The sequence below is a fragment of the Dromiciops gliroides genome, chromosome 1, assembly GCF_019393635.1.
Source record: "Dromiciops gliroides isolate mDroGli1 chromosome 1, mDroGli1.pri, whole genome shotgun sequence".
NCBI lineage: Eukaryota > Metazoa > Chordata > Mammalia > Microbiotheria > Microbiotheriidae > Dromiciops > Dromiciops gliroides.
The window spans coordinates 597,779,799-597,800,906 of record NC_057861.1 but is presented as its reverse complement, the minus strand read 5'-3'; the positions used below and the strand labels follow the sequence as shown (position 1 = coordinate 597,800,906).

The 21,108-nt window shown below is 41.4% G+C and overlaps 1 protein-coding gene across 1 annotated transcript in view; it reads right to left on the bottom strand.

Moving 5' to 3' along the window:
* Window positions 1-1,020: 1,020 nt before the first annotated feature.
* GGA2 (golgi associated, gamma adaptin ear containing, ARF binding protein 2) overlaps window positions 1,021-21,108 on the bottom strand; it is a 44,201-nt gene continuing 24,113 nt past the window's right edge. The window contains 10 exon segments of the mRNA XM_043999288.1: window positions 1,021-2,028; window positions 2,684-2,794; window positions 7,027-7,196; window positions 8,548-8,711; window positions 13,850-14,028; window positions 14,816-14,871; window positions 15,312-15,449; window positions 16,117-16,254; window positions 17,386-17,467; window positions 19,748-19,885. Of these exon segments, the coding sequence (XP_043855223.1) occupies window positions 1,918-2,028; window positions 2,684-2,794; window positions 7,027-7,196; window positions 8,548-8,711; window positions 13,850-14,028; window positions 14,816-14,871; window positions 15,312-15,449; window positions 16,117-16,254; window positions 17,386-17,467; window positions 19,748-19,885 (1,287 nt within the window). The 3' untranslated portion in view covers window positions 1,021-1,917.

Sequence of the window (21,108 nt, the reverse complement as noted above, 5' to 3'; positions counted from 1 at the left end):
CACAGCTAGTAAGTGTCAAGGGTCTGAGGCTGGATTTGAACTCAGGTCCTTCTGAATCCAGGGCCAGTGCTCTATCCACTGTGCCACCTAGTTGCCCCTAAATGTATTCTTTTAAATAAATTCTATGGTGAATTTGGTAAGAAATTGGTCTTATTATTTCCCATTTTTCAGATAATGACCGAAGTTTACTTGAAGGATCAAATGTTATCTTGTGAAAGCATTTTGTAAAGTATAATGTGCTTTACAAATGGAAGGTAATTAAGCCCCTTCAGCAGATTACCCTAGTTCAAAATCAGGTCCTTTATTCCCTCTGTTCCACCCAAACAAATTTACTTAATATCCTCTTCTGGGCCTAATATATAGTCCTGGAATACCCTCTGGTCTTACCCAGACTCCAACTCTAACCCAATTTTCCTTATGACTAATCCCCCCTTTAACCTGCCCTCCCTCTTATTTTCCCTCTCTCTCATGTTTTCTGGTTGAGTAAAATGCATTTCTATACCCAACTCTGTGTGTGTGTTCTTTTCTCCTTTGACCAGTGTGGATGAGATTGAGGTTCAAGTGTAGCCTGTTCCCCACCCGATCCTCCTTGTTGCACAGAGTTGTACTTGTGCATCCTAGTTACTCAGTCTGGTGTATTTTCTAAATCTTTGTAGAGGGACTGTATTGGGAGACTTATGCTATACTTCTTCATGTTATTTCCTCTGGACTGCCTCCCTCTGATCTACCCAGTTGACCAAACCCTCTTCTTTCATTCAAATGGCTATTGAGGGCAGCTAGGTGGCGCAGTGGATAAAGCAATGGCCCTAGATTAAGGAGGACCTGAGTTCAAATCTGGCCTCAGACACTTGACCCTTACTAGCTGTGTGACCCTGGGAAAGTCACTTAACCCTCATTGCCCCAGGAAAAAAAAGAAAAGAAATCCCATCTCTATGATGGCTTCTCTGTTTCTCTAGGAGACGTAACAATCTCTGAAATGTATGCATGTCCCCCAGATCAACACCACAAAAATACACTTGTTCCTGTTGTGTTTATTTAATGTAAATGCTTTACATATTCACTCAAAACTTTATTAGGTACCTTTTATGTCTTTTTGCATCAATAAACCTCCTAAAAAACAAGAACCATGTCTACCTTAATCGTGTTGTACAATGCCTAGAATGGTATGCTCAAATAAGCAAATAGAAAAAAGCTTTCTATGAGGACGAAAAAGGGAGGTAGAGGGTCTAGGCAAAAGCTCTGAAGACCTAAATGAGATATGGAACTACTTTCTTCTTTTCCTTTACCTGAAGATTGTCCATCTAGGGCAGGTATAAGGCATAATGGTGGAAAATACTATGGGTAGAAATGAGCTACGATGTGTCCCTCTAATCTAGAGGTATGTGCAATGAGCATTCCATTGGGAAGATTTCTTCAATCAATTGTAAGCAGTCTGTATAAAAATGGAGACAAGGATCCCCTTTAAAGATGTCAGGCAGGCAGAGGGTCTCCTAAGCAAAGAGATACCGAAGACCAACTAAATGTCTCCAAGGCTTCTGAGAATGGAGCAGCCTGGGAGCCCCAACACATTTGAGGGATGACAAGGCACAAGAGTGAGAACAATGAGGCAACATTCATAAAAGATCATTCCACTTCAGAATGATTCCCTGAAACATCGGCCTCTGCTGTAAGCTTTGGCTTATAAAATTCCAGTGACACTAGGCAGTCCATCACCTCACAGGCATCAGAGATGAGGGCAGACTAGGTAATGTCAAAGACTGGTGTCAGATGCATTTTGTACATGGCTCATATGCCTTCCAAACAGCAGAACCCACACGGTCCATTTCATATCAAAACCCCTAGTCAGTCCTGGGCAAAAATGAGCAACAAAGATGGGCTAAGACTTCATGGCAAGGTCCAGGAGAGTCCATCTTCAGGTTAGACTGTACTCCAGAGAGCTGGGTCTGGAAAATCACTCACTTCTCCTACTTCACTGAAGGGCTTCCCACCTTGAGTGAATGTCAATTTATATCTTAGCCTGACAGGTTCCTAGGGAAAAAAAGAAAGATAAAAAAATATAAAGTTTTCCAAAGGATAAAAAGAGTACTGGGGGGGGGGGGAAAGCCCCCAAGGAGTCTGAGAGGGAAAAAATCAGCCCCTTTAAAGGGGAGATTTAACCCTTAAGAAAGCAAAAGTTTGGTGGTAGCTAGGTGGTGTAGTGGATAAAGCACTGGCCCTGGATTCAGGAGGACCTGAGTTCAAATCTAGCCTCAGACACTTGACACTTACTAGCTGTGTGACCCTGGGCAAGTCGCTTAACCCTCATTACCCCGCCAAAAAAAAAAGAAAAGAAAGAAACCAAAAGGTTTCCAATCAACTCAAAGTCCAGGGAGTGTTCTCAGCAGTCTCCCAAACAAGGAACACTCAACCTAGGCATCTGCCCCACAGCACCCATTTCTTGATGTAAAAAGCAATTTGGGACAAGAAGCTGTAACATCTCTAGCCTAGACCACTTGTACTACAAAGACAATGGAGAAGTCACAATCAACACAAGCATTTTAATAACAACAGGGTAAAACAACAGAAGCTGCTCCAACAGTTTCAATGACCCCAAGCAATACTTAGTAAATGTCTATAGGGTTCCCAGAGATATGGGGTGGGGACACTGTCAGCAGAAGAGCTGGATTTCTCCACCAGTACTTACTTTGTGTGGATTTGCAAGCAGTAGAACCTGAGAGATCACAGCGGGTGGCAGCAGTGGGCTAAATGCAGGGAGCTTAGAACTGGAGGCTGGCTGCAGTTTCACTCTCATTGCCTGCCAGGTTAAAAAAAAAAAGTGACAATGACACCCTGGCTTAGATAAAGATCCAGTCTCCCAGGTCTGTGTTAAAGAGCTCGCCTACCAACAGGGCATTATTAGTGTGCCCCTCTTTCCACCAGTAGCTCCGGAGCTGACTATTCCCTTTGTTTTTGGAATGCTACTTTCTCCTGGCTTTCCTCCTACCTACCTCATTGCTCTTCAGTACTTTATCCAGGTTATGCCCGCTAACAGTCAGTATCTCTTCTCCATCTCCCTCTTTACGGTATTTCTTTGTGATCTCATCAGCTCCCATAGATTCAATTACCATCTCTATGCTGATGATTCTCAAATCTACTTATCTAGACCTAACCTCTTGGCTGACAGCCAGTCTCAATTCTCCAACTGCCTATTAGACAGCATGAACTGGATGTGCTGTCGACATTTTTAAATTCTAGGGGCAGCTGGGTGGTGCAGCAAATAGAGCACTGGCCCTGGATTCAGGAGCACCTGAGTTCAAATCCAGCCTCAGACACTTGACACTTACTAATTGTGTGACCACTTAACCCTCTCTGCCCTGAAAAAAAACCCAAAACAAACAGACATTTTTAAACTCAACATATCCAAAACTGGACTCATTAACTTTTTCCAAAATCCTTCCCTTCTTCCTAACCTTCCTTTTACTGTCAAGGATACCATCACCCACCCAGTCACCCAGACTCACAACCAGGATGCTGATTGCTAAATTTTCAGCAAACACTATTAAATCAACAATTTATTATTTTGTTGATTATCTAGATCTAAGAAAATTATGGAGGACATATTAATGAAGATTAAACTTAAAAATATGTCTAGGGCAGTTAGGTGGCTCAGTAGATAAAGCACTGGCCCTGGAGTCAGGAGGATCTGAATTCAAATCCAGCCTCAGACCCTTGATACTAGCTGTGTGACCTTGAGCAAGTCACTTAACCCCAATTGCCTCACAAAAAAATTAAATTAAATTAAAAATGTTTTAAATTTTTAAAAGTATGTCTAATGTTTAAAATGTTTAAACATTTACCAGCACACCCCTGCACACAGTGTTGTCATCCTCAATTCCTTATTCTCTCTCATCCCCTATATCCAATTTGTTACCAAGATCTAACAATTCTACCTCTGGACTCTCTCTCCTATATGTCCCTTTTCTCTTCTCTGACATAGTCACCAGCCAGATGCAGGCCCCTCATCATCTCTCACTTGGACTATTACAATGGCCTGCTGGTCAGTCTCTCTACCTCAAATCTCTCCCTACTACAGTCCATCCCTCACTCATCTACCAAAGGGATCTTACTAAAGCACAGTTCTCACCATGCTATCCCACTCCCTCACCCCATTCAGTCAACTCCAGTGGTACCCTATCAAATATAAAACCCTCTGGCATTCAAAGTCTTTCATAACTTGATCTCTCTTACATTTCTAGTCTTCTTACATCTTATACCTGGCCCCCAACATACTCTGTGATCTAGTGACACTGGTCTCCTTGCTGTTCCTCCCACAGGACTGTCTGTCTCCCACTGGTTGTCCCTCATGCATCTCTGCCTCCTGGATTTCTTCAAGTACCTACTAAAATCCTACCTTCTATAGGAAGTTTTTATCAGCCTCCTGCATATATGTCTGGCCTGTACATAATTGTTTGAATATGGAGAACATAGACTGGCTTTTCTTTGTATCTCCAGCACTTACCACAGTGCCTGGCACATAGTATACATTTAATAAATGTTTAATGACCAAATGTCTTTATGCTATAGTTTAAAATATGTTATTCCTCCTTCATTCCTTTTTTCATTATTTTCCTTGATCTTTTGTTCTATTATTTTGCCTAACTTTCAAAAAGCATTCCTTAGGGAAGTAGATTGGTTTATTATTAAATTTGTAAATTAAATTCAGTAGAATTTACTTTTGCCTTCTGGATTGTTTTTACTATATAGAAATGCTATCGACTTTTATGATTTTGTTTTGTAGCACATCATTTTACTTAAGTTATTGATTATTTGAAATAGTTTCTTTGGGGGCAGCTAGGTGGCGCAGTGGATAGAGCACCGGCCCTGGAGTCAGGAGTTCAAATCTGGCCTCAGACACTTAACACTTACTAGCTGTGTGACCCTGGGCAAGTCACTTAACCCCAATTGCCTCACTAAAAAAGAAAGAAAGAAAAAGAAATAGTTTCTTTGTTGATTTTCTAGCTAAACTATCATGTCATCACTAAATACGGATAGTTTGGAACCTTCTTTGTCTATCATTATGTCTTTAATATCTTTCTCTTATCACAGAGCATCAAGTAAAAGTGAGGAAAACAGAGACATCTTTGCTTTATTCCTGTACTGTTGGGAAAAGCTTCCAGGGTTTCCCCATTACATATAATATTAGTTTTTGGTTTTAGAAAGCTGCATGTTCATATAGATATGTTTTTGTTGTTGTTGCTGTTGTTGTTTTTGAGGGTTTTGTTTTTTGTTTTTTGAGGGTTTTTTTTGGCGGAACAATGAGGCTTAAGTGACTTGCCCAGGATCACACAGCTAGTAAGTGTCAAATGTCTGAGGCCGGATTTGAACTCAGATCCTCCTGAATTCAGAGCTGGTGCTTTATCTACCACGCCACCTAGCTGCCCCCTAAATATGTTTTTAATAACATTTTTTATAAAAGATCCCACTATACCACCTATATTTTGGGGGCAACTAGTTGGTTTAGCAACTAGAATACGGGGTCTGGAGTGAGGAAGGCTCCTCTTCCTGAGTTCAAATCCAGCCTCCAACAAGTCACTTAACCCTATTTGCCTTAGTTTTCTCATCTGTAAAATGTACAGGAGAAAGGAAATGGCAAACCACTCTAGTATCTTTGCCAAGAAAACCCCAAAAAGGGTCATGGAGAGTCAGACATGACTGAAAAATGACTAAACAATAACAAAATACCTATACTTCATAGGATTCTCTCATACTTGAATGTTGTATTTTGTCAAAGGCTTTTTCTGCATGTATTGATAAATCACATTTTGGATTTTTTAAAATGTGATTTTTGTCTCCCTACTGTTGAATCATCCTAATGTTCCTACATTAAGTCCAATTAGATAATGGTGAGTGATTTTTTGGATAAATTGCTGTAATCTTTTTGCCAGGATTTTATTTTAAATTGCTGAAACTATATTCACTGTGAAGTTAGTCTGTATTTCTCTCTTTGTTTTCTCATTCCCCAGTGTAAGTATTGGGGCTATATTTGTCTCATATATGGGCTTTGATATAGTGCTTTAAATTTTTAGAGTAATTTATGAAGTACAGATATTGTTATTTAAAAATTTTGATACAATTTGTATATTCATCTGGACTAAAATCCAACCTTTGGGAGTTCCTTTACAGCTAAATCAATTTCATTTTCTGAAACTAGATTATTACCAATCAAAAGTAAATGCTAAGGGGGCGGCTAGGTGGTGCAGTGGATAGAGCACTGGCCCCGGAGTCAAGAGGTCCTGAATTCAAATCCGGTCTCAGACACTTAACACTTACTAGCTATGTGACCTTAGGCAAGTCACTTAACCCCAACTGCCTCACTTTAAAAAAAAAAAAAAAGGTAAATGCTACAAAATAATAATGAACAAGCTTGATCCCAAAAAGAGATAAGATACCTCCTTTCAATTCTTTGCTAAGATAGAGCTTTATAAGTAGGTAAATGAAATCAGATTTATTATATTGGTTAGTTTTGCTGAACTTTTTAATACTTTGTCTTTTTTATACTTTGTCCCAAAGGATGGCTCTCTGGAAGGCATTTGGGAAGAGATACAGTAGTAAATGTAGTTGATGAAAAAATCTAAATAACAATACAAATATATTTCAAAAAAATTTGGGGGGGGGGAAACAGGGCAACGAGGGTTAAGTGACTTGCCCAGGGTCACACAGCTAGTAAGTGTCAAGTGTCTGAGGCCAGATTTGAACTCAGGTCGTCCTGAGTCCAGGGCCAGTGCTTTATCCACTGTGCCACCTAGCTGCCCCCCTAAAAAAATTTTTTTTAACTAAAGAGCTCAAGTAACTGACAATATGAGTTATAACCCTTTTGAGAAGCAGCCCTCAGAGAAACATACTTGTTTTTTCATACAGTCTTTTCATTGGGCCTCTAGTTCCAAACAGATTTCTTTCTAGCTAAAGCCCAGACTGTTACTGGTTCAGAAAAAAGGATTCAGGTGTTGAAGTACCCCTCCAGGAAAAAAGTTTCTACTAACTACTCACCTTTGGCACAGCCACCTGAAACACAATGTCCCAGACAGGTTGTGGCGCTGTGCTCAGCATGGACAGCAACAATACCTGTACCTCTGGGAAACCTGGGGCCCCAGCCTGGGAAAAATGGAGCAAGACTTTGAAACCATTTCGATCATACACGGTGATGGGAGGCAGGTCACCTGGTGGAGAGGGACCCAATTAGGAAGATTAACAACTCTAAATTCCTCTAATACCTTAATACTCAAAGGGAATTAATAAAGTGATTAATTCATTGTAAGAGATTCTAGACTAAGGAACTGCTTCCTATACTGAAGGTTAAAGGGTTCTATGTCTCCATCATTTCCATCTCCATTCCCCAAACCCCAAAAGGGGTCACAGAGAATCAGATATGACTGAAAAATGACTAAACAACCGCAAACTTCCTATACTGTCCACTTTATAGAATAAGAAAAATTAACTCTTTCCCTGTAGGCACTTAATCTTAGAAGGGAAAAGGTTAAAGATGGGGAAGTAGGTCTATGTTTGTGTCATTTCCCCTCCTAGGCTGTGAGAACTAATGAGACATTATATTTAATCTTAGGTCTCATCTACTCTCATGGCTTCAGTTAGTATATGAATGACTTTCAAATATGATTTTCAAGTATATATTTATAGCCATAGCACCTCACTAGTGCTCTAATTATGCATCTGCAAAAGCCTATGGAATATCTCCAAATAAGATGTCCTACTGGCACCTCATGGTGTCCAAAACTAACCTTTTCTTCCCCTCCAAACTAGATTTCCTTTCCAACTTGCCTAACCCCACCCCACCATGCTATAAAGTTTGTAGTCACTTTTTACTCTTTTTCCTTTCCTCTGTATAATACAAGCTGTCAACAAATCCTATAAATTCTACCTCTAAAATACTTCCCCTCCCATCTACTCCTACTGCTATCAACTTATTATTGGACTATTGCAAAAGTCTTCTAACCAATCTTCTTATCTCTAGTGTTCCCCTTTTCTGATCCATTCTAAATACTGCTACCAAACTATTCTCCCTAAAATATACTGTTATTATATGTTATGGCTGTATTTAGGAATTTGATTGGCTCTCCACTGCATCTTGATTCAAATTCATTAATCCTTTCCATGAACTCTTATATCAATCTCTTTATAACCCACTCCTTGTCCATGCTCATTCCTGCCTCTGCCTTTTACTTATGTTGTATTCCTGTTTGGAAATTTCTTTCTTCCTCCCCTCAACCGATTGGAAGTTTTATCATTCTTCATGGTACTGCTCAACCCCTGCTTCCTTCATGAAATCTTCCCAACTGCTCTAGGCAACACTGTCTTATTTCTTTGAACTTTCTCATATTACCTAGCACAGGCTTAGCACATAGTAGGCACCCAATTAATTGAGCTACTGACTCTACAGTTATTTCCTTTCTCCTCCACCCCCTGCCTCAACATTTTTTGGTCTATATTCTTAATTAAAACTAAGCTGTCTCATTGTCTATTTACAAGATTGGTAAGAAAATAGACTGTACTTACTGGGCTTAATTGATTCTAGTGGAACAAAAATTTGAGCTAGAGATTTATTCAGGGGTGTTGATGGGGAAGGGATATCTCCAGGTCTTATCTCCCAAGACTGTTCTGGGAAGGAACTGGTACCCACTGGTGAGTCTTTGGGGAGTGTTTTCTGATGAAGGAAATTCCTGGAAGAAAATAATTTTAAAAGAAAAGATAAGGAAAAAAAAAAAGGTTCTCTTCTCTCTAAAGAGAGAGAGAGAGAGAAAGACAGACAGACACACACACACACACACACACATCTATTTTCATACTCTCAGATGTTCCCGAGGGAGCTGAGAAACAGGGAAGCCAATAGAAAAGAGCCGGCCAAGTATGTGTTCCCAAGTTTTACTAAATTGCGAAGATTAAGCCATTTAAAGTGCTTTACATACCTTGAAGTGCTTTAAAAATGTAAGTTATTGTGTAATTTAAGATTCTAAATGTGGATTCTAATCTGTTCCCCCAGTTTTGGGGGAAACTGACTAAAAATCACTGATAAAACGAGTTTAGGTTTTTAAGGGTTTATTGGAAAATAGAAAGAAAAAGATTGAGAACAGAATTCTAACAGCCTGGCATTCCTATCTTTCCTCAAATTTCCTGTGAAGTCCTCTGCCACCACCACCATCAAGTCAGGAAGCCAAAAAGCCCCAGCGCTCTCTGCACAGGCTCCCTTTCCTCCTTCCTGTCTCCTCCCAGACCATAGGAGGCTCCTCAAGTTGATTGGCTGGTAGCCTTGATAGACAGCACCCATGAGCAAACATCATTTCCTGACACCAAGGAAAAGCCACAATGCCTCTGAGGCATTTTCCTCATGGTGGAGCTTTCCCACAGCAAGTCTCCAGTAGGTGGCGTCATTCCAATCATTACATTATCGATATTATCAATCAACAAGGATTTATTAAGCACCTACTATCTCCCAGTGAGAAAAGGAAATGGCAAATTGCTTCAGTATGTTTGCCAAGAAAACCCCAAATGGGGTCACAAAGAGCTGGACATGACTGAAACATCTGAACAACATGCACCAGGCACTGTGGTAAGTGCAGGAAGATAAAACAAGCACAAAAATGAAACAGTCCCTATCCCCAAGGTCCTTACATTCTAATAGGGGAGGCAATGTGTACATACATGAATATATACAAATGCATAGAAGTTAGTTTGGGGAGCGAGGGCATTAATAGCTAGCAGAAATGAGGAAAGCTTCATGTAGAAAAAGGCTCTTCAGCTTAATTCTGAAAGTATCCAGGGGTTCTAAGAGGAGACACTGACTGGTGAGGAAGGAGAGCATTCCAGTCAGTAGAAAAGTGTGGACAGAAGCAGCTAGGTGGCACAGTGGATAGAGCACCGGCCCTGGAGTCAGGAAGACCTGAGTTCAAAGCCGGCCTCAGACACTTAACACATACTAGCTGTGTGACCCTGGGCAAGTCACTTAGCCCCCATTGCCTCTCAAAAACAAAAAAAAATAAAGGAAGAAAGAAAAATGTGTATGGAAGACAGAATATAGTGTGTGAAGAAAAGAAAACATGTTAGTATGACTGACTGTAGAGTAAGTGGAAGAGAATAACATGTAAAAATAATGGAAAAGGGGGCGGCTAGGTGGCACAGTGGATAGAGCACCGGTCCTGGAGTCAGGAGTACCTGAGTTCAAATCCGGCCTCAGACACTTAACACACACTTACTAGCTGTGTGACCCTGGGCAAGTCACTTAACCCCAATTGCCTCACTAAAACAAAACAAAACAAAACAAAAAAATAATGGAAAAGGAGGAAAGAAGCAGGCCACAAAGAACTTAAATGCTGGATAATATTGGGAAGCAGTGATATGGTCAGACCTATACTTGAGGAAAATCATGTTGGTGGCTCTATGAAGGATAGACTGGAGAAAGGAGAGATTTTCAACAGGAAGACCGAGAAGACTTTTGAATAGTTCAAGGAAGAAGTGAAGAGGGCCTAGTTTAGAAGGGTGTCTGGGGGTAGCTAGGTGGCACAGTGGATAAAGCACAGGCCTGGATTCAGAAGGACCTGAGTTCAAATCCAGAGTCAGACACTTGACACTAGCTGTGTGACCCTGGGCAAGTCACAACCCTCATTGCCCTGCAAAAAAAAAAAAAAAAAAAGAAGGGTGTCTGAATGAGTGTTCAAAAAGAGACATATGCAAGAGATGTGGTGCTACAAACATATGCCTTCCCAACTGATAGAACTGTGGAGGAAAGGAGAACAAGGAGCTCAGGTTGCTACCTCCTTCAAGGAGGCATCCTCCTAGTCATCCAGGTTCAAAAGGGAATAAATTCTGGTTTTGACGTTAAGTTTCAGATGCCTATGGGACACATCCAGTTGGAAATATCCAAGAGGGACTTGTTACAGGACTGCAGCATAGGAGAGAGTTGGGCTGGATATTTATTAATTGACCCCTAAAAAGCCTTTTTAATGCTTTAACAGACACTACAGATGTGTGTCAGTAAAGAATAGGTATAAATTTCGTAAGATTCACTACAACCAATAGAAAGAATCATAGAACTGAGAGTGAATGCTAGCTTCTGTTGACTATTCCCATTAGTGTTGGATACTTATATGGGCAAAGTCATATAAACAAGAGAAGGCAATGTCAAGTTGGGAGTTGCTACATGTTAAATACTAGAGAAAGTACCAAAAGTACGAGAAAGTATTAAAAGTATATGAAAACATCACTGGATTTCACAAGAAGGTAGTCAACTTGTATCCATAGATTAGGTTACTTTATCTCATAAGACAATCCGTTATATTTTTGGACTACTGTTATTTGTGTAAAAGTTCTTTACTATGTAAAGTAATGGTCCAAATTACTTATAGAAAAAAATGCAAATCAAAACAACTCTGAGGTTGTACCGCACACCCAGAAAAAATTGGCAGCAACAAAAGCCAGAAATAGTTCATGCTGGAAAGGTACTGGAGAAAAAGGCACACTCATCTACTGTGGTGGTGGAACTGTCAATTTGTACAAACATTCTGGAAAGTAATTTGGAACGATACAAATAAATTACTGTGTCCATAAACTTGATGCCGCAGACTCTGCTGCTAGGCATATACTCCAAGTAAGTCACTGACCAAAAAAGGGCCCCATATACACCCAAATAATTTAGCTGCACTTTCGGCAGTAGCAAAGAATCAACCAATAAACACTTACTAAATGCCTAGTATGGGCCAGCCCACTGGCTAAGCTCTAGTGATACAAAAAGAGGAAAAATCTCTCCAGGAGCTTACGATCTAATGAGAACTAGAAGAAAAGTAGATATCCATCAGCTGGGGAACTAGACAAATTATGATACATGAATATACTAAAATACTATTGTCTAAGAAATCATAAGCACAATGAATAGAAAATCAAAGATTCAACATGAACTGATGCAAAGTTTGTTGTTGTTTTTTTAATGGGGGTGCTAACAATAGGATTACCCACCTCAAACAGAAAAAGGGTCTTTTTATGCTCAGAAGAGAACAGAAGAAATCACAGATAAGCAAGAGAGCTTTGAAAATTAAGCGGTAAATTTACTTAACATATAATTTAATAGAAGGCAGCTAGGTAACACAGTGGATAGAGTGCCAGGCCAGGAGTCAAGAAGACATCTTCCTGAGTTTAAATCTAGCCTCAAACACCTCCTAGCTGTGTGACCCTGGGCAAGTCACTTCAACACCATTTGCCTCAGTTTCTTCATCTATAAAATAGGGATAATAATAGTACCTACCTCCCAAGGTTGTTGTGAGGATCAAATGAGATAATATTTGTGAAGTGCTTAGCAATTACAGTGCCTGACACATAGTAAGTGCCATATAAATGTCAGTTATTATTATTAATTATTATTATTATACACTTAAAAGCATGCTTTACACAATAAGATTGACAGTTTCACGTACTACCCTCTTTTTCTATTCTACTTGGTTCTACTTTATTTTAGTTGGTGTTCATAACTGCCATAATAAAAATAAACACATAAATAAATAAATGGGGGGGGGGGGCAGACCAGGGGAGGAAGGAATCAAAGTAAGCAAGGCCAAGAAAACAATATATACTATGACTACAAAAATGGAAATGGAAAGAATAACCACAAAATAGTCAAAATGATACTGCAAACTAGACCCAAAGAAGAGATCAATGAGAAGACACCTCAATTTGCTCCTTTTATGGAGGTCAAGGCCCACAGGGGTAGACCATTACATGTAATCTCAAGATTTTTTTCAATGGGTTGATCAGTTTCACTTTTTCTTTTTCTTCTGTTTCTTTCTTTTAAAAAAACAATTCTTTGCTAAAAAGGATGGCTCTCTGGGAGAGGTAAAAGAGAGAGGAAAGGGATACAGGGGAAAATATAGGCAATGTAAAGATAAAAGATGTCAATAAAAATTGATTTGAAAGATATGAAACAAAAATCTACCTTATTGTAACTTGTACCAGTTATCCTAATCCTCTTTTTCAAAAGGCAGTCGTTCAAATATTTCACATTCCTTCCCCTTCCTAATTCTCTTGTTCAGGTCAGTTCTTTCAATCATTTCTCTTGTGTCATGATTTTGAGTCTCTTCACCATTCTGGCTGCCTTACCAACTCAATAGAGTTCAATTAGTGTATTTTAAGATGAAATGAACTTTTTTGCCAGCTGTGTTAAACTGTTGACTCATAATGAACTTGGCAGTGAACTAAAGCACCTCAACATTTTTCTGCAATTGATTTTAACCTGAGTGAAGAACTTTACTTTATTCTCATTAAATTTCATTTCAGTTGAGCTCATCAGCCTTACTCCATGAATTTGTATTCATCACTTTACTGAATTACAAAAAGTTCTAATGGTTTTTGACTCCTTGCTTTGAAATATAGAAATTAACACATTTGGAAGTAGAAAAAAGCATGAGAAAACACCCAAGAAGACAGCTCTAGGACTTAGCCAGTGAAAACCATCTTTCCTCCTCTTTCTCACACAATCTGAAGTTTGACCCTGCTTTCTCTCAGTAGGTCCCAGAAAGGCTAAAAAAACACATTTTTGCAGGTGACTTAGGGGTAAGAGGCAGAGACTGGAGGGCAATAGTATCAAGGCAGCATAGGTGGGATGAGGGAAGAGGCAACATACTCAGGATAAATTATCAATGTAAAGATTTTTCTATAATGAGGGGGTATATTTTGCTCTTGGAGGCCTGTTCTCTGGGTTTGTTTAGTTCCCCCCGCCCCTGCAGTGCATGCAACCACTAGAATGGACTACAAGAAAACAAGTACAGACTCTCTCTATTCTAAGATTTCATTACCATCCATTCCCTGGTGTACTTACAACGTGCTTGATAAGTCAGGGATTAGAGGAGTCTGGGGAGTAGACAAGCCAGACAACAATTTCTTCTCCTGAGAGCTTCCTTGGGAACTATTTGTCTGGTCAGCCCTGCTAGGTGAGGGTTTCTTGGCCAATATGCTGGAGAAGTTCCCCTCCTCCTGGCAACCATTCTCTGTGGCAACCTGTGAGACCAGAACCACTTGGAGTAAGAAAACAAGCATTTTCCCAAAACCAAGGCCAGAAATATGCATGCCAAAGAACAAAGAGGGAGGCCTGTGTTAGGAGACACTGGCCATTAGTCCCACTCAGCCAAACAGTCAACAGGCAGATGCTCTCTTATCTCAGCCAAAGGACTGCAGCTCTGAGCTCACTAAATCTGCCCCCTGGGGAAACACTCACACATACCCACCCACCCCCACATCCACACCCTCTGTTTCTCTCTCTCTCTCTCTCTCTCTCTCTCTCACTCACTCACAAGACACATTAGTCATCAGTAAATGGGGTCCATGCCTCCTGATCATTGCTTCAAAAGCAGACAGGAATGGTGGGGTATAGTAAGTATTAGAGGTATAAACCAGAGAAAGAGAAAGGCAGGAACAAGAGCTATTTTATGGGACCAATCCCCCAGAATTTTAGCTGAGCAACATAGTCTGAAAAGATTTTAGGGCTCTAACTAAAATTGTCAGGTTATTTCCATGTCACATTGCTCTACGACTAGAGATACTACTCCCATGAAGGTGAGTTTTTTTGGTTTTTGGGGTTTTTGGGTTTTTTAGTGAGGCAATTGTTGTTAAGTGACTTGCCCAGGGTCACACAGCTAGTAAGTGTTAAGTGTCTGAGGCCGGATTTAAACTCAGGTATTCCTGACTCCAGGGCCGGTGCTCTATCCACTGCGCCACCTAGCTGCCCATGAAGGTGAGTTTTAAGACAACCATCTTTCCTTCATGGCCCTGGGACAGGCATCCTCACCTGAAGAGCATCAAAGTCTGAGTATGTCTTGTGTGTGATTGGGCCATCACTGAGACCTGCAGATAACAAGCAGAGCATGACACAAAGCAGTTACCAAGTCAGAGAACACTCTTATCCTCACCATCCCTGAGAGTGGTCAGGTATCCAATATTTTTGCCCTCCCTCCCCTTCTTCAAATGGCAAAGTATAGTTCTTTCAAATGGCTGATTTCTAAATTCCAAGTAAAGGCCCACACCCTCATGTCTCTACCAGAAGCATGAATACTTTCTTTTTGTTTGTTTGTTTTGTTTTTGCAGGGCAATGAGGGTTAAGTGACTTGCCCAGGGTCACACAGCTAGTAAGTATCAAGTGTCTGAGGCCAGATTTGAACTCAGGTCCTCCTGAATCCAGGGCCTATGCTTTATCCACTGCGACACCTAGCTGCCCCAATACTCTTTCCCAAAGGGTAACCCATACAAGACTCCTTAAGTCATGTAGGCTTCCTTAGGGCACTCACCTAAAATAGCCAGCTCCTTCTCTAGAAGACAAGATGATGTGGGCTCATGCTGCTGGGAAGAGTCACCAGATTCACAATCCAGTTCAGAAAAGTCAATCAGGGAGTAGCTTTTGATGCTGCCTTCCTTATCCTGCAAGGCTAGAGAAAGACATAGTTATCTTCTGAGAGTAGAGGACCATCATCCAAACACAGCCAAATCTGGACATCCCCTCATAAGGGATATCAGTTTTCTCCCTCAATCCATGGGGTCCCTGGAAAGAACCTAGCTGCCTGAGACTGTCCTTCCATCACCACCTCTATCTTATTTTAGCCTAGGGTGGAAGGAGGTTTGTATGGTTTTGTTGTTGTTATTGTTATTGGGGTTTTTGTGTTTTGGTTTTGTTTGTTTGTTGTTGTTGTTGTTTTGGGGGGGAGGTGACAGATCTTAGCACTAACAGGTCAAATGTCACATGGAGAGTAACCCAAGAGCTGTAGTCCCTCACCATATATCAGAGTGTTCTATCTTCCCACTCACCAAACACCCAGTAATTAGCCCCAAGAAAAATTGCATTCTCACAGAAGGAAGTCAGCAGACTAGGACAGACTAGGACTTCTGTCTCCAGTTCACACGAAAGTCTGAGGGGTATAAGTGGCAGAGAGGGGACACCTTCTAGGCCAAAGTTAGAAATGCTGCCTCAGACTTCCAAGAGAACATAGCACCCAATTCTTGATGACCCATGAGTTGTTTTTCTTAAACAAGTAATTAAGGAAATCCCCCAAAGTGGAAAGCACACAGAATATGAGAGGTGTGTTGCTCTCTAGTTACCTTGGGAGGCAGGCAGCTCTCCCTGGGTGCTGCTGGTGACTATTCTGGGCATGTTCCCAGCACTGACCTGACTCTCCACCACCTGCTTATATAGGAGAACACCCTGAGTGAGCATGTCATTGGCCTGGAGAATCTCTGCTGCAAAAACAAAAGGAAAAACAAGTCACTTGGCCTAGTCAAGCCGTAGTCTCCAATCCTAGGCTTACTTTAGCTAGTAGTCCTCATACCAGGTCCACTGACCACTGAAACCTCTGCCCGACAGAACCTAACTACCTGCCCTTGCACTCTCTCCCTCAATCAGAAGGGTAGGACTTTTCCCCTTCGCTTGGCTCCAATAGGCTCATAGGATCCCAGCTGAATCGATGAGCCCTCCTGCCACAGGACAAATGTGCAGAACCGTACCTACTCTTACAGTTATTCTCACCATTGAGACACAGACCTTTTAGCCTCCCCCAAAAAGCATGAGCCAGTCAACACTAACCTTCTAAAATTTGCCTCATGGGTATACATCCATTCCCTGACTCTAACCTCTCAAAAGAACTTGTGGCTCAGACTAGAGAAATGACCAAGAGGACCTTCCCAATAAGTGTCTGCCTTTTGGTTGATAGCTGATCCAAGTCAGCCAGGATGTCAGGCCAAGCAGCTTGCAGAAGGCACAGAAAACAAGCTAGAAATATTGGCAGGGAGAGACCAGCACCACATGTCATGGAGAGCTGAACACATCTCGTGTAAAACAGATACTTTCCTCCTCACCAGGCTCCCTGCAGAGCTTGAATGCCAACCTCGGAGCCACAGCTTCATTCAAAAACAGTAAAAAGAGGTTTTTCCCAATAAACTAGAATCAATTATTCCTTGCCAATCTTTGCCTAACTGGTTCCTTCAGTCTTTCTTCAGGTCTTCTGTTCCCCTCTCCAATTTCTAGCTTTTTCTACCTCTCTTCCTATAATTTTCAGACCATGTGCTAACCTCCACTAAAATGTACCTTAAAGTTTCATCACTTAAGAAAAAATCAATCGGGGCAGCTAGATGGCGCAGTGGATAAAGCACCGGCCCTGGAGGCAGGAGTACCTGAGTTCAAATCCGGCCTCAGACACTTAACACTTAGTAGCTGTGTGACCCTGGGCAAGTCACTTAACCCCAATTGCCTCACTAAAAAAAAAAAATCAATCTTTGGGCAATTCAAGCCAGGTACCCAAACCCCAGTCACCACTATCTCTTATGTTATAGGACCAGGGCCTATGTTTGCCTCATGCCCCTAGCACCTGTTACCTAGGGCCTCATCATCATCCACAGTATCACTGGCAAGCCGGAACAGAGTGGGCCTCAGCTTTTCACACTTCTCATACAGGTCCTGGGATGACAAACAGACCAAATACATTAGAGAATTCTCCACCAATGGCTGTCAGAGCTGCAGAAAGTGTCACAGTCTGTCGGCATGAACCTCTCCCAATGACCAGTGAGAATCTCGAACTTGGAGCTGACGATTCAAGCCACAGAAGAGATGAAAAAGGTTCTCTTGCCCATAACCATTCCCCAGCACTGACCCACCCAAGTTCTCGTCCCTTAGGCTTAATTAACTATATATTTCAAAACCAAAACCAGTTATTAGACTCAGAGGAAATAAGCATCTCAACTCTGAAGGAAAGGAAGTCCCAAATAGGAATGACCTTGTCCCTTGAACTTCATATAGTATTTTATTTTGCAACTTTCTAATGGATTTTCCACATAATATTGCATATATAGTTATCCATATTTATGTCCTATTCTTTACTAGGCTGTGAGCAGGAATTGCCTCTCATCTAAACTTTGTATATTTCCCCCACAAACCACGAAACAATGGAAACTAAATGTTGTGAAATTCTCATTAAGAACAAACCAGGCCCCAAAGAAATGAGAAAACAGTTCTCTCAACTACTCTAACAAAGTTTGGGGTCCATGAATGTAGAACATCATATACACCAGCGGTGTCAAATTCAAATAAAAATGGATTCCCCATGGCCTGTATAATGTTTCATTACCTATGTTGTATTTTTATTTATTTTGTTAAGCATTTCCTAATTACATTTTTTGGGGGCGGGGCTATGGGGGTTAAGTGACTTGCCCAGGGTCACACAGCTAATAAGTGCCAAGTGTCTGAGGCCGCATTTGAACTCAGGTCCTCCTGAATCCAGGGCTGGTGCTTTATCCACTGCACCACCTAGCTGCCCCCCTCCTAATTACATTTTAATCTGGTTCAGACACCATACCAGAGAGTAGGCCTCATGTTTTGACACCTCTGGTATATCACACTAGATGTTTCTGATGTCCTAATTGGTTTTGCTAAATATTTTTCTCTTCCTCTTTTTCTTTGAAAAAAAATGTTTCAACATAAAGGATGGTGAACTAGGAATTCTAAGAAGAGGGGGTGTGTTCCAAGTTAGGAGTACAGTCTTATTCAAAGGCATGGAGACTGGATATAGAATGTTGCTTGTGAGGAATAGTAAGAAAGTTAGTTGGCTGGATGGAAGAGTTCATAAAGGGATGACATAGCATAAGGGTGGAAAAGCAGACTGGAGCCAAGTTATGATGGACTTTAAATGTTAAACAAAGGAGCCTATATTTGATCATAGAGGTAATAAAAAAACCACTGGAGTTCCTCAATGTAGACCTGTGTACCACTGGCAGCTGAGTGGAGGATGGATTGGAGGGGAAACACCTAAAGCAGGGAAACCAATTAGGAATCTAGACACTTAACACTTACTAGCTGTGTGACCCTGGGCAAGTCACTTAACCCCAATTGCCTCACAAAAAAAAAAAAAAAAAGGAATCTATCACAATATTTCAAGCTGGAACCTCAAGGAACCAAGAGACACAAGTGGGGGACTAGGAACCTTGGACTCCATGTTCTCTTGACTTCTCTTGCTATGTGAAATTATAAGGTGTCAGTCAGCCTTTCTAGACTTCAGTTTTCTCAAGTGTAAAATAAGGGTTTGGGATTAAATGACTTCTCTAAACACCTTCCCAATTCTAACACTCTATGAGTCTAATAGAATAGCCCAGGACCACCCTGCTCCCTATATAAAACAAGCATATCCCTAAGGAAAGTCAAATTAGTCCTCACAGTTGCCCTCCCCAAACTTCTGACGACTGATAATATCGGAGTGGCTTTAAAGAAAGTAGAATCCCATGGAAATAACTCAGCCTTCTGGGGACTTAGTAGACATGGTAGCCACATCTCCCAAAGCCAAGCCTGAGAAACAAGTGCCCCAACCTTCCCGAAGGGCATGTCATGGCAATGGGAATATTGGGTCGAAATGGTTCCCAGAGGTGACCCCTAGCCTTTCAGTTACGTCAGTGCATGACATTTACTGGGGAGCTTTAGCACCATATGGGGGAGGACAGGCAATAACTCAATGCTGGGTTTACTTTGGGATGATTATTTTATGTGATGCTGAAAAGGGCAAAGGCAAATACATACCAAAACACAATTTCTTACTCTCTCTTTCACACACACACACACACACACACACACACAGAAACACACCCCTTTAATGAGAGGAAAGGGAGAGGGAAAAAGCCATCAGACTTTCTTCACTGAACACAAGAGGAGGGCTTCCCTGTACACATGCTGAAAACCCAGACCTAGGGTTACCTGTAGGGTCTTCATGTCCGGTTGCTCCAAGTTTAGTCCCTGACAGTTGTTCAGCTTCTCCTTCATCAGTTTTACATTGGTGTGGACTTCCTGTATGGTGGTGATCCTCTTGGACACCTTCTCAGATTTCTCTTGTTCCTTCCAAAAGAATTGATGAAGAAAGGAGGTGAGTGAACAGAAACCCTACACTAGAGCCTTAACAGGACAGGGAAAGGGGGCAGCTAAGTGGCGCAGTGGATAGAGTACCGGCCCTGGAGTCAGGAGTACCTGAGTTCAAATCCGGCCTCAGACACTTAACACTTAGTAGCTGTGTGACCCTGGGCAAGTCACTTAACCCCAATTGCCTCACTAAAAAAAAAAAAAGGACAGGGATACAGGATGAGGCAGATTCACGGGCAATGAGTCACCAAAAACTGCCGCTCTAGGCATGGAGCAGAACACTCCAAGCTACAGCTGCTTGAGAACTAACAATATGGGAGCAAAGATGGATGAAACAAGGGGCTTGTAATCAGGAAGACTCATCTTCCTGAACTCAAATCTGGTTCAGATACTTACTAGCTGTGTGACCCTGAGCAAGTCATTTAACCCTATCTGCCTCAGTTTCCTCATCTGTAAAATGAGCTGGAGAAGGAAATGGCAAACCACTCCAAGAAAACCCTAAATGGGGTCATAGAGACACACAACTGAACAACAACAGGAGCATGAGCATGTAATCCCCACTCCTTGGGATCAGGAGTTCTATGCCCTGACAGGGATAAAGCCGATCAGGTGTCCATACTAAGCACAAGCACCAGTATGGTGAGCCCTCAGAGAAGGGGAACAACTAGGCTGCCTAAGGAACCAGCCCACATTAGAAACAGACCAGATCAGGGCAGCTAGGTGGCACAGTGGATAGAGCACCGGCCCTGGAATCAGGAGTACCTGAGTTCAAATCCGGCCTCAGACACTTAACACTTACTAGCTGTGTGACCTTGGGCAAGTCACTTAACCCCAATTGCCTCACTAAAAAAAAAAAAAAGAAAGAAACAGACCAGATCAAAGATTTCATGCCAATCAGTAGTGGGTGGTCCAGCCCATGAATGGGCAAGATAAGGAGATCCAGTCTCCTTCCATACCCCAACCTCCCAAAAAAAGAGCTAACACCATTGCTACCACAATGTGCAGTGAATGAAAGAGAAATATAAGTACCCAGAAAACTTGTGCGAGATGGTTAATATAGTAGCTGAATTTTATAAAACACATTGGATACATTATCTCTTTTTATCTTCATAACAACTTTGTGAAGCAGACAGTAAAAGTATTATTGGGCTGGATCAACTTCTACCCTACCCAATGCTACCACTTTACATGTGAGGAAACCC